Source organism: Leishmania infantum, chromosome 13 (genome assembly GCF_000002875.2).
Source record: "Leishmania infantum JPCM5 genome chromosome 13".
Taxonomy (NCBI): domain Eukaryota; phylum Euglenozoa; class Kinetoplastea; order Trypanosomatida; family Trypanosomatidae; genus Leishmania; species Leishmania infantum.
The window spans coordinates 625455-636983 of record NC_009397.2 but is presented as its reverse complement, the minus strand read 5'-3'; the positions used below and the strand labels follow the sequence as shown (position 1 = coordinate 636983).

Sequence of the window (11529 nt, the reverse complement as noted above, 5' to 3'; positions counted from 1 at the left end):
TATAAGTACATTGGCTTCTGTTCTGCCCTCGCTCCTTCTGTGTGTTTCTTGTTTTGGTTGCGTGCTTGCTTGTGTGTGTGTGTGTTGCGGGTGCTGTGGCTGTTGCTCCTCTGCCGTTAGAGGGGTTTCACGCCCCTCTCCCTCCGCTTACTTTGTCGGCCTCATCAGGTTTGAGTGGCTCTCTCGTCCTTCTTTTTTTTTTGGTGAGTGAGTTTCGCATCCCTGACGTCTTTCATTTGGGCAACGTTTCGTGTGTGTGTGCGTGTGCTGAGCGTTCCTATTTTGCGTACTCTCGCGCTGTTTTGTGTGCCTCTTGCGTGCCACGGCGCCTGACTCTCCGTGCGTGAGGTGGCACACCCGAATACACAACGTTGTGCAGTTTTTTTTTTTTTAGTATTATTATTATTCTGTGGTGCGGCGTCCCTTATGGAAACGTCTCTGCCGTTCGCCATCTCGCGTCAGGCTAAAGAGGGAGGCGACTCGGTAGGCAAAGTGCACGTCTTGCGTCCCGCGTGCTGCGACACCTCAGCCATTACCTCCGGCGCTCGCGGCGCAATCGCGGCAGGGAAAGGCAGCAGCAACACCAATGGCGACGCGTCTCTGAACGTCGCTCGTGTCGTGACGGGGAGCGTGGAGTACTACCTGACCGATCGTAGCCCCCACATCCAGGGCATCCATTCCCCTGTCTCGTCGACGTACAGCAGCAACAAGCCCGCGACTAACGCCTGCGCCACCCCTAGTGGCTGTATCGGGGTACCGGTGCCTGGTGCACCGCAGGAAGCTGTACCCACTGTGAACTCGCCGTCAGTGCCGGCCACCAGTGCCAACGGTCGCCTTAAGGTCTCAAGCCTCCTTGGCAACATGAACACTGATCCATGCCACGCTGACGCCGCCGACTCGTGGGCCACCTCCAACTGCCTCCTGAAGACGTTAGACAACTCCGGCAAGGGGATTTCTCCACTCTTGCTCGCACCTGGGAACAACCCCCAAGGCTGCGGCGCCGGCCCCCGGCTGCGAATCTCGGAGAGCTCGTCGACGATCGCTGACGACCTGGAGAACGATAAGCCGCTTCTCTCCAGCACCGGCAAAGGGAGTGGCGAGAAGCGCTTCTTCGGTGCGACGCCACGCAGCGGAGAGTTTTTGCCGCTGATCGAGTGGCTGCTGCGCCGTGGCGAGCGCGGTGACGTCGGTGCCCCGACGGCATCGCAGAAGGACGGCGACGAGTACACGCAGGCGAGCTTCTTCAACGAGGACTACATCATGAAGCTGTGCGCTGCGGCGACGGCGGTGCTAGTGAAGGAGCCAACGCTGCTGGAGCTGGAGGTGGTAGCGCACGACACGCTGGTGGTGGTGGGCGACATCCACGGCCAGTTCCAGGACCTCTACACGAGCGTGCTCTGCCAGCAGTACGACCGGCGCCGGTGCAACCCCGACGGACGCGACCGCCGCTTCCTGTTCATGGGTGACTACGTGGACCGCGGCCCGCACAGCCTGGAGGTGGTGCTGCTGCTGCTGGCACTGAAGGTGGAATACCCGACGCTAGTTTACCTGACGCGTGGCAACCACGAGGAGGAGAAGACGTCGCGCGTGTACGGCTTCTTGACGGAGGCGACGTCGTCGCTGGGCGCCGCGGCCGGGACGGCGGTGTGGAGCGCCGTGAACAAGGTGTTCCTCGACCTACCGCTGGCCGCGATTGTGCAGACACTGTACATGCGCTTCTTTGTGACGCACGGCGGCCTCTCGCCGGTTTTGCAGAATGTGGAGGATATCGCGAGCATTGATCGCCGCGCATATGGCACCGGGGATCTGTCGAAGGAGGCGCACGATATTGTAGATGGCCTTCTCTGGTCCGACCCGTGCATCGGCACGGGCTTATTCTCTGTTAGCTCGCGAGGGTGCGGGTGGGACTTTGGCCCTGCTGCGTCGAGCGACTTCTGCAGCAGAAACAAGCTCAACTTCGTTTGCCGCGCGCACCAGGTGGCGATGGACGGGTACTTCTGGACGCACAACGACCGCGTCGTGACAGTCTTTTCCGCACCGAATTACTGCGGCATCAACAATAACCGTGGTGCCGTCATGGTAGTGTCAGGAGAGGCGAACAAGCCGTCCTTTGAGCAGTACGACAGCTGCGATGAGAGGGACTGTACGTATCTGGACTCGTGCTTTCCACACTCCTCTTTCTTCTACTAGGCCGTGGTAGTGGTGGTCGGTGTTGCGAATACAAAAAAGGCTTACCGGCGACGCCTACGTGCCCGGGCGTGCGCCCCTCCCCCTTCTTTCGATTCCTCGTTGTCTTCTGCAGCATGCTTTGTGGGCTCCGTACCGCTCACCTGCTTTACGTTTCTCGTACGACGACAATGAAAGCAACATGGTTGTGAACACCGGTCCGTGTGCACACGCGTGCATGTATGCATGGTCGCTGCTCTCCCACGCTGTGCCCTTCCCTTTCTTCTGCCCTTCGATCAAGGACAAGAGCAGCAACAAAGGACAGGCACAAGGAAGGCACTCGGCGTGCCCACTTCTACTTGTTATGACTCCTTCCCTGCTTCCCTTCCATTTCCGCACACCAGCGAAAGCACTCCCCGATCCTCTTCGCTGTTCTCTCGCGTGCAACGAGAACAGTGCATCTATCGATGTATTTCATGTATGGTCGCTCTGCTCTCCCGTTCTCTCACCACTCTCTCCTCTGTCTCCGACAAACCCACAGACCCGAAGGTGCTCGGGAAGACGCGCATACACGCATGATCGTACGTATACCCTTCAAAGGCGGTGATGTGCACCAAATCATGCTCCACGCATGAGGCTGTGAATGCGCGTTTTGGGCTGGTCCGTTTCTGCGCGTGTCTGTGGGGGCATGTAAAGAACCCTTTTGTGCTCTTACTCGCACTCTCGCCGCCGACCTGACCGCTGCTCTCCACTAACCGCACATCTCCGCTGCCCACTTCAGCGTAGTATCACAGGGTCCGGGGACCCTACTCTGCGTGTGTGTGTGTGTGGGTGGGAAGCCAAAGCAGCCGTCTCCCCCCCCCTCTATCCCCCTGCCCCTGCCGGGCCACTTCTGGTGGTGACGGGGGTTCCCGTGCCCACGACGCAGAGAGGCCAGAGCGACCTGCGACAGCGCACACGCTTGTGTCATCCATGTGATGGGCGAAGCCTCCGCGTGACTCGAGCGCATCCCGCCCGACGCTCACTGCCTACTGGTGTGTGTGCGCGGGGTGGGTGGATGGGGGCCCTGGGACACCCCCGAGGGGCGCAGCAGGTGGCGACCGGCAGAGAGGGTCTGCTTAGAGTGTGAGGCGGCGGCCGTGCTCAGCTGACTGAGTCGGCGCACTGCTGTGCCGGCGTGTGTCTGCTGCTGCCTCTGCGCACGGCGCGGATGTGTGGGGTGGGGGTGCAGTGTGGCGTGTGGCCGGTGCTGTATGGCCGAGAACGAATGCACACGCGTTGGCAGAAAAGGCAACCTGTGCTCGTGTGCCCATTGCCGTTACCGTTATACAACGGCCTCACTGCTTAAGAGAGCTCGGTGTTCTGGAGACTCTGTGATGATGCGTGTTGCGGTTTTCCCTTTTTTTGTCTTTTGCCCTCAGCTCTGCAGTGTGTGTGTGTGTGTAAGCGAGAGCCGTTTAGGTGGAGGTGGTGACACGCATGCGCAGGACTTGTCTCCTTTTCTTTCTTAGCGCGCATGCGTCTGTGTTTTACGTGTGAGTAAGTGTGTGCGCGTGCGCGTCGCCTCAAGCACGCCCCCTCTTTTGTGGTTTGTCTCGTGCGTGTTCGTGGTCGAGGTGGCTCCGCTCTCTCGGCCTCTCATGACCACCTCTCCCCTCTCCCTCTCTCTCATCGTTGCCACGTGCGTGCGTGTCTCTCGTTTCCCTCCGCTGCCCATCTAGCTATATATGACGGTGAAGGCGTTACTTGGAAAGTGAATGCTGATGACTAATTCGAGCTCGCTCGCTCTCTCTTCCCCTTACCTTCTCCTTTTGCTAAACCGACACGCAAGTGCACCCGCTCCTGCGGACATGCATGCACTTCCACATGCCCACCTCTCCCTCCTCTGTGTGTATGCACGTGTGTGTGTGTGCGCACCTGTCTGTGTGTGTGCTGTGCTGTTGCCTAACCCCTATCGTCCTCTGCTCTTTCCTCTCCCCTTGCTCGCCGCGTGGTGCCATGCGCGTGCGTGCGTGCCACGGGTGTGTGTGTGGGGGGGGGGGGTAGCGGAGCTGGTGTTTTGGCAGCTGAATCAGTTTCCTTAGCGGTTGGCTGGTTGCTTTTTTTTCCGTGCCGTTTCGCGCGCTGCGGTGATGTCGTTCGCCTTCCGTCGTCCACCCGCTTCGATCATTGCCTACCTCGTGTGGTGCTCTCTTTTCGTGTCTCCGAGAGAGTTGCTGTCTGCATGGTGCACACACGCACACAAGCAGGCACAGGAAGCAAAAATGAATGCGGATTGTGTTGAGGGAAGGGGGCGAAGGCAGTAGGGAGAGAAGAAAGGAAAGCAACACGGAAAGCAGAAGCAGGAACGAGGAGGCGGAGCGGCCATAAATCCGCGTTCTCTGTACTTCCCCCGAGCAAGCGGGTTGCGGCGGTTGTGGAGGAGGGGGAGTGCCGTGGATGAAGAGTAATGGTGAGCTCGTTGGACAGCATGGCGTCCAATGGTGTTCCCGGTGTCTGCCTCTCTCGCACCAAATCACATGCCTCGTCTTCCCTGTCACCTCTCCTTTTGCTGCGGTATGCGCATTTGCTGCGCGAGGGTTGCGCGCTGTCGTGCTCAGCGGCAGCGACGAGACTAGATGATATGGAAAAAAAGGAGGGAATCGCAGACCGCGTGCGAACCTCCTCTGCGCGCCCCTCGCTAACGGCCTCTCCACCCCTCCCCCCTCCGCCTGCCCCTAAGCGCCGTATACCCATCCGCCCGTTCTCTTTTATCGTTTTCCTCTCACCTGCCCATTCTCCGACGCCCATCCATCGTTTAAGACGTGCACTGCCGTACGCAACCCCAAAGGTAACTGCGCAGGCGCGGCACAGCACCTCGTGCACACGCCGCTCTCCACGGCTTCTGGTGCCGTTATATGTATTATTTGATTTTTTTTTGTTTTGACCTCCTCCTCCATCCACCCTCCCTCCCTCCCTTCCCTTTTCCTTCGCCTCTCGAGTTGTGGATCGCCTGTCCTCCCTCATCGGACGCCCGAGGAGACGTCGCCACGCGCGGATGCCCCTTTTGGTTGCTGAGCAGCACCACGCATGATTCTTCCGCGCTACGCATGTGCGCACGCAGATATGGATCAGAAGCAGATGCAGAAGCTGCTCCTTATGGGGCCTGGCGGAGCCGGAAAGACGTGCATGCGCAGCATCATTTTCGATAACTACCTCCCTCGCGACGCGCTGCGACTCGGCATCACCATCTCGCTCGATCAGAGCCAGGTGCACATATTGCGCAACCTCTTTTTGAACCTGTGGGACTGCGGCGGCCAGCACCGCTACGTCACGGAGTACTTGAATCGCCAGAAGGAGTACATCTTCCGCTACGTCGGCGTCATGCTCTTTGTGTTTGATATCAACAGCATGTGCCGTGACAGCCACGGCGGGATCGGCGGCCCTGGTGGCGTTGGTGGCGAGGGCAGCAGCGCCACGACGGATTGGAAGCTGCCGGAGATGCTGGAGTACTTCCGCGAGGCAATGCGTTTTATTCGCCAATACAGCCCCAAGGCAAAGGTGTTCGTGCTCCTGCACAAGATCGACCTCATCCACAAGGACGTCCGCGAAGAGATTTTCCAGGCACGCAAGCAAGAGATTCTGAACTGCATCGACTCTGGCGACGGCATGGACATCGAGTTCTTCGGCACCAGCATTTGGTCGGATTCGCTTTACCTGGCCTACAGCTCGGTGGTGCGCTCGCTAGTGCCGCACCGCGACGTGCTGGTGGAGACGATGCGCGGCATCGCGATGGCGTGCGACGCCGCCGAGGTGGCGTTGTACGAGCGGAGCACCTTTCTATGCCTGACACACATCAACCGCAAGGCCACCGACGATGGCTCCAAGGCGCTGTTTCTGCAGGGCGACGGGGAGCTGCGCACGACAGAGGTGAGCGAGACGGTGAAGCACTTCAAGCTGAGCTGCATGAACAACACGACCAGTCTTGGCGGACTGAGCATCGCTACAGAGACGTTCACGGCGCTCTTGTGCCCGTTTACGGAGTGCACGCACGTGCTGGTCGTGTCGGTAGACCCGAAAGTGAACGTGGAGCTGCATCGCCTCAACGTGAACGCCGCACGACGACGTTTTGAGCAGTTCCTGGACTCTGACGAGCCCACCGCGTGTGCAATGCGCGAAGTTCTGTAAGAGGGGGCACCGAAGCGCACTAGAGAGAGAGGAGGGAGGCTGGTGCGTATGTGTACGTGGGCATGATGCCCTCTCCCCTCTTCTCTCTTCTGTCTCTGCACCTCCTACGTCTTTACCGCCTTTCCTCTTCTCCATCTTCCGTACCACTGCTACTCTTTTCCACTCCCTCGTGGTTTCCTCCCGGAGTCGTCCTGACAGGGCCAAGGGAGAGTCGCTCTCGCCTGCCCCCACCCCCTCTCCCATCTTCTCCTGTTTAAGTGTGCGTGCCTGCCCGCTGTTGTTCTCGTCGGTCGTTGTTGTGTGCTGTACGTATGTGCGTGTGCGTGTGTGAGATGAGGGCGGAGCGCTCCCCCGCCCCCTATCACCTCCACTTTTCCTCTTTTTGTAAATCGTTTCGCTCTTTATTTGTGTGCGTGTGGTGGTGAAGGGGGCCTGTCGCTGTGCGCCTCCCCCCCCTCACTGCCCGCCTTCTCTCAGCCTGCCTCCGCTCGGCGTTGCGCCGCGCAGGGGAGAGCGTGCAAAACGGCGGAAGAAGTCTGCGCGAAAGAACGAAAAACAAAATCGACACGGGAAGTCGAACGGTCGGAAGAGGGCGTGCAGGTGGCGTACTCTCGGCGCAGGGGAGCACGTGCACACTCGGTACACCCGTGGCTGGCGTGGTCGGTTTGTACGGCTCTCTTGCTAGTGCCACGCATGCAATTCACTGCTGCCTTCAGTCATTGCCAAGAGGCTTTAGCTGCACGGCGCAGCTGTACCGGGACGAGCATATATATGCATGCATGTGTGTCGGTTTGGGTGTGTCTGACGACCTTGCGCCTCTTCGCCCTCCCTCGACCCCCTGCAAGTCGTCATCTCCTTTGAGGTCCCGCCGACTCGGCCCTTTCATGGGGCCACGCGATCGGCGTCCCGGTTGCATGAGGGGCTCCCTCTTCTTTTTCTCCCTCCGCTCTGCCGCCGCCGCATCTCGGCTTCCTCGCTACTTCGCGCCCCTCACCCTTTTGTTTCCCTTTTCCCTTTTCCGTCTTCCCACCGGCACGCTTTTCCTCGGGTGTGCGTGTGTAACGCGCCTCCCTTCGAACGGCGCAGCAACAAAAACGGCGAAAAAAACAAAGCTGAAGGAGGCGTAGCCACGAAGGGGCAACGCCTCCTCCATCGCACCCACCCCCCTTTTTTCCGTCCATATCTCTCCTCCGTCTCTCCCTCCACTCTCGACCTTCTCGCTCGAAGAAACGAACACGCACGCACGCACACACACACACCTATACGTTGCGATGGAGCAGTCGTCTTCGCCGCCCGCGTCTCCATCGCCGTCACCGGTTGTGCTGCCGACGTGGCGCGTTGGCCACGCCGTCACTTCATCGTCGCGGTGTTGCACAGCGTTCCGTGGCCGCTATGTCGTGTACGCCGCCACCGACAACAGCATCGCCCTTGTCGACGTGCTTGCGGAGCATCCGAGTAGTCTTTCTGCGGAGGCGCGCTGGCGATATGCCATGCGCCTGCGCGTCCTCGCCTCGCCGGACGAGCGCATCAGCTTTGTCGTCGGCCACCCTGAGAAAGACCTCCTGTGCGTCGGCACGGCCCACCACGGCCTCTACCTCACCTCTCTCACGAATCCCGCGCTGACGGAGGCAACGAAGTTGCCGCGCACCGTGACCGGCGACTGCACTTACGGCGCCACGTTCCTTTTCACAGAGGAGGCGAACTACCTGGCGTTCTCGTCGCTGCTGCACAGCCGACCGCTCGACCAAACGCCGCACCGGCTTTCGCTCTGGAGTATCGACACTAAGGCGTTGCTGTGGCGTGGCGCCATGGGGCCTCTTCAGAGCATGTGCAGTCTCGCCTTCGACCTTTCCTTTGCTGCCTGCAGCGCCGGCAAAATTGGCTTGTTCAGCGTGCAATACACGGCCCCTGCTGCGACTGGCGGTGCAGAGGCACCGGCTGATGGCCAGGCGCCCAAGCACAGAGAACGCAACCGCCTAATGGTGCTGAGCCGCCACTGCAGCACCGTGGAGGAGCTGTGCGACGTTGAGTATACGTGCTGTATGGCGAGCCCGGTGGAGGGCGAGGAAACCTACCTGGCGCTGGCAAGCAGCGGCTTTCTCGTTGCCTTCAACGGCTCCACCGGATCAGTGGTGCGGTGGATGGACTGCAAGGTGTCATCCGCCACGGCGCTGTGTTGCGTTGGCAAGGAGAGCCTCATGCTGACCGGCTCCATCACGCGCCTCTTCCAGGCCGAGACGTGGGAGTTTCAGGGCAAGGTGAAGTGGCAGGACGTGCTCGGCGCCGCCACTTCTACCAGCAGCGATGATGCCGGTGCGACGAAGGAAGTGCACGAGGACTCGGTTGTTGCTGCGAGCGGTGCGCATGTCTTCACAAATGGTGCCAGTGCAGGGAATGGCGTGCTGGTCCTCTTCCACGAAGGCGGCGCGTTTTCCCTCTACTCGATGGAGCCGAAGACGGGCACGCAGCGGATGAGCTTGCGCCGCGCATCTGTCTTCACGCCGCCCATCTTGGTGCCTGCAGCGCCGGCGGAGATCTGGCCCATGAACTCAGCATTGTGGTGCTGGTGGACCCCGCAGGCGCTCATGTTTGTCTCTCCCCCCGGCTGCACACTTGTCACCGCTTTTGGCAACCAGTCCACTTGCGCGACGCTGCACCCTGCCGCTGGTGTGGTGGTGCTGTTCGACACGGCGCGCCACGCTCTCGTCGCTTACGGTCGTGCACCGGGAACACCAGCCGAGCTGGGCAGTGCAGCGACGAACGCGGACGAAAACATCGTCAGCCTTGCCAGCTCTCCCACCGGCGATGTCGTGTATGCGCTGACTACGTCGTCAGCGGCAGCAGCGGCGAGCTGGCCCTCGGGGCTGCAGCTTCGTCGCTACCGGTGCTGCTGGGCGCAGACGCCGAAGGGTGGCAGCGGCGTTGGCAGCCGTGCTCTCCAGCTGGAGAGGATCGAGATCAGCGGCTCTGCCTCGGTGCCTGCTGGCACGCATGCTTTAGTTGTGTATAGCGGCGGCGATGTGGACACCTCGGGGCCTGAGTCCACAGCGACTGATGCGGACCGAGTCGTGGCGGTGCAGCGCGCATCCATTACCGCGCTCGGCAACAGCGCGGAAGCGGGCGATCACGCATCTGCCCCGCCTACTTACACGCATGCAGATGCCATTCAGCACGTGGTGCCGTGCCAGGGTGGCCTGATCGTGGCTGGTGCGGTCACTTCCGCGTATGTGCAGGCCAAGGGTGCATCGCGATGGGTTGTGAAGTCGCTCGCAGAGCCACCGGCTGCACAGGCGGTTGAAAAGGAAAGTGGTGCCAACGTGTGTGTAGTGGCCACCGTGGTGATGCACCGGCCGGATATCGTGGTGGTCTGCCGCGGGTCGCGCCTCTCGGCGTGGCAGCTGAACGGCGACAATCCCCTACTGATCGCCACGCGGGCTATTTCGACTTTGGTGCGTGCCATATGCAGCGCCGAGGACAAGGAAAACTCGGAGCTGCTTGTGTGGACGCTCGGCTCTGGCTGTTTCGACCTCTACAAGCTTGGACCACTGCATCGGGCTGCAGCCCTTCACAACGATGCGGAGAAGCTGCTTCCACCCCCTAAAGAAGTAGCGAAGAAGAGCAGCGCAGCTCCCTCGTCGTCGACAGCTCCACCCCCTGCGCCATCAGCAGCACAGGCCTCTAACGCAGCACAGCGGCGCCCCGCCCGCACCCCCCTCGCTCCCGCCGTGAAGGCAAGAGGCGTGTCTAAGGCAGTGTCGGAGGCCCGCAGGCAGCGCCGCACCGCCTCCGCAAGCGCCCCGTCCAGCCGCGAACTCAGTGACCGCTTTGACGAGCTAACAGGCTTCTACGCACGTCAGAAGCGCGACAGCCAGGCAGGCGAGCACGCACGCACCCCTCGCTCGGCGGGCCCCTCTCGGCACCCCCACCCCTCCATCATCGTAGCCGCAGAGGCGAGTGTGCCCTCCTCACAAGACGACAGTGTGCCGGCGCTGTCGCGCACGCCTCGTGACCGCCAAAAAACCGAGACACCGGCGGACCCGCCGGCCACCGCGAACTTGGCTGCCTCGGCGGTTGATGTGTCGGAGCTGACGGTGGACTCTCAGGTGCTCCGCGCCGGCGTGGCGGCAGCGGCTGACGCAGGCGTCAGTGGGGAGTTTTGCGTAGAAGATGCGAACGAAGGTTCGAGGAACGGAAGCGCGTCGGCATCTCCAAAGAGAACGGGTGCTGGCGAGCCTGCCGCATGCCCCGATAGCCCGCCGCAGCGACGGAACGCACAGCGCGGTTCTTCACGGCTGCTGTCGGATGCGGAGGATGCCGTCATCCGGAGCTCCACCAGCAGCCGTGGTGCAAAGCCTTCCTTCCTCCCTTTATACTTGAAGCACGAAGAGCGGCTGGCGGTGGCTGCGAAGCCGCACCGTGGCCCGAATGGCAGCAGCAGCTCCACGATGACGACGGAGCAGTTCACTGTGCACGCTCGCCACCTTCGGGAATCTCTGCTGCACCTAAAGGAGTTGCTGGAGCATAGCGACCTGCCGGACTCCGCGAGTAACGCGTCCTTTTCAGCGACTGAGGAAGCGGAGCTCGACGAACTCCCCGACCTCCTCACGACAGTCGCGGCACAGCTGCAGCTGCGCCAGGTCCGGCGATCAGGCGAGAGTGCGCATGCGAACGCTAGCAGGGCATCCTCTGCCGTTGGTGAACAGAAGCCCATGCCTGACGCTTACGCGGCGGTGGCGGCTGAGCTTGCCCGCATACAGGCGCAGAACGCGAGGCTGGAGGAGCAGAACCGCATTATCCTCACCCAACTGCGCGGCGGGTCGCACTAAGTAGGCAACAGCGACGCACGCACACACACACACACACACACACACACATGCTTGATATGGGGCTACCTTCTCAACTCCCTCCACCCAGCCTCTCACTGCGCGACACTGCTGGCGTTTGCCTTCCCTTACGGCGTGCATGTCCTTGGCTACTGTGGTGCGAAGGTGCCTCGCCCTGTCCTGGTGCGTGCGTGCCCGCGCTTTTAGTTTCTTGATCGTCTTCCCTTCTTTTGCTGGTCAAGTCTTGCGAGATCTCGCGCACGTGTGTGTGTGTGTGCGCATGCGTGTGCTTCCCGCTCTCGCTCCTTATTGTATGCCTGAGTCTGTCTGTCTCAGGTCGTCGATCTCGTAATGCGTGAGTGTATCGTTGTTT

At 61.0% G+C, this 11529-nt stretch overlaps 3 protein-coding genes across 3 annotated transcripts; all 3 read left to right on the top strand.

Annotated features, from left to right (window-relative positions):
- Positions 1-426: 426 nt before the first annotated feature.
- On the top strand, positions 427-2190 carry LINJ_13_1630 (phosphoprotein phosphatase-like protein; the record flags this gene model as incomplete). The annotated part of the gene is made up of 1 exon (XM_001464140.1): positions 427-2190. The coding sequence occupies one exon, from the start codon at positions 427-429 to the stop codon at positions 2188-2190; it is 1764 nt and encodes a 587-aa protein (XP_001464177.1).
- Positions 2191-5235: 3045 nt separating this feature from the next.
- Positions 5236-6333, top strand: LINJ_13_1620 (putative ras-like small GTPases; the record flags this gene model as incomplete). Its single annotated transcript, XM_001464139.1, has 1 exon — positions 5236-6333. The coding sequence occupies one exon, from the start codon at positions 5236-5238 to the stop codon at positions 6331-6333; it is 1098 nt and encodes a 365-aa protein (XP_001464176.1).
- Positions 6334-7604: 1271 nt separating this feature from the next.
- LINJ_13_1610 (conserved hypothetical protein) lies at positions 7605-11159 on the top strand (the record flags this gene model as incomplete). Its single annotated transcript, XM_001464138.1, has 1 exon — positions 7605-11159. The coding sequence occupies one exon, from the start codon at positions 7605-7607 to the stop codon at positions 11157-11159; it is 3555 nt and encodes a 1184-aa protein (XP_001464175.1).
- Positions 11160-11529: the final 370 nt, after the last annotated feature.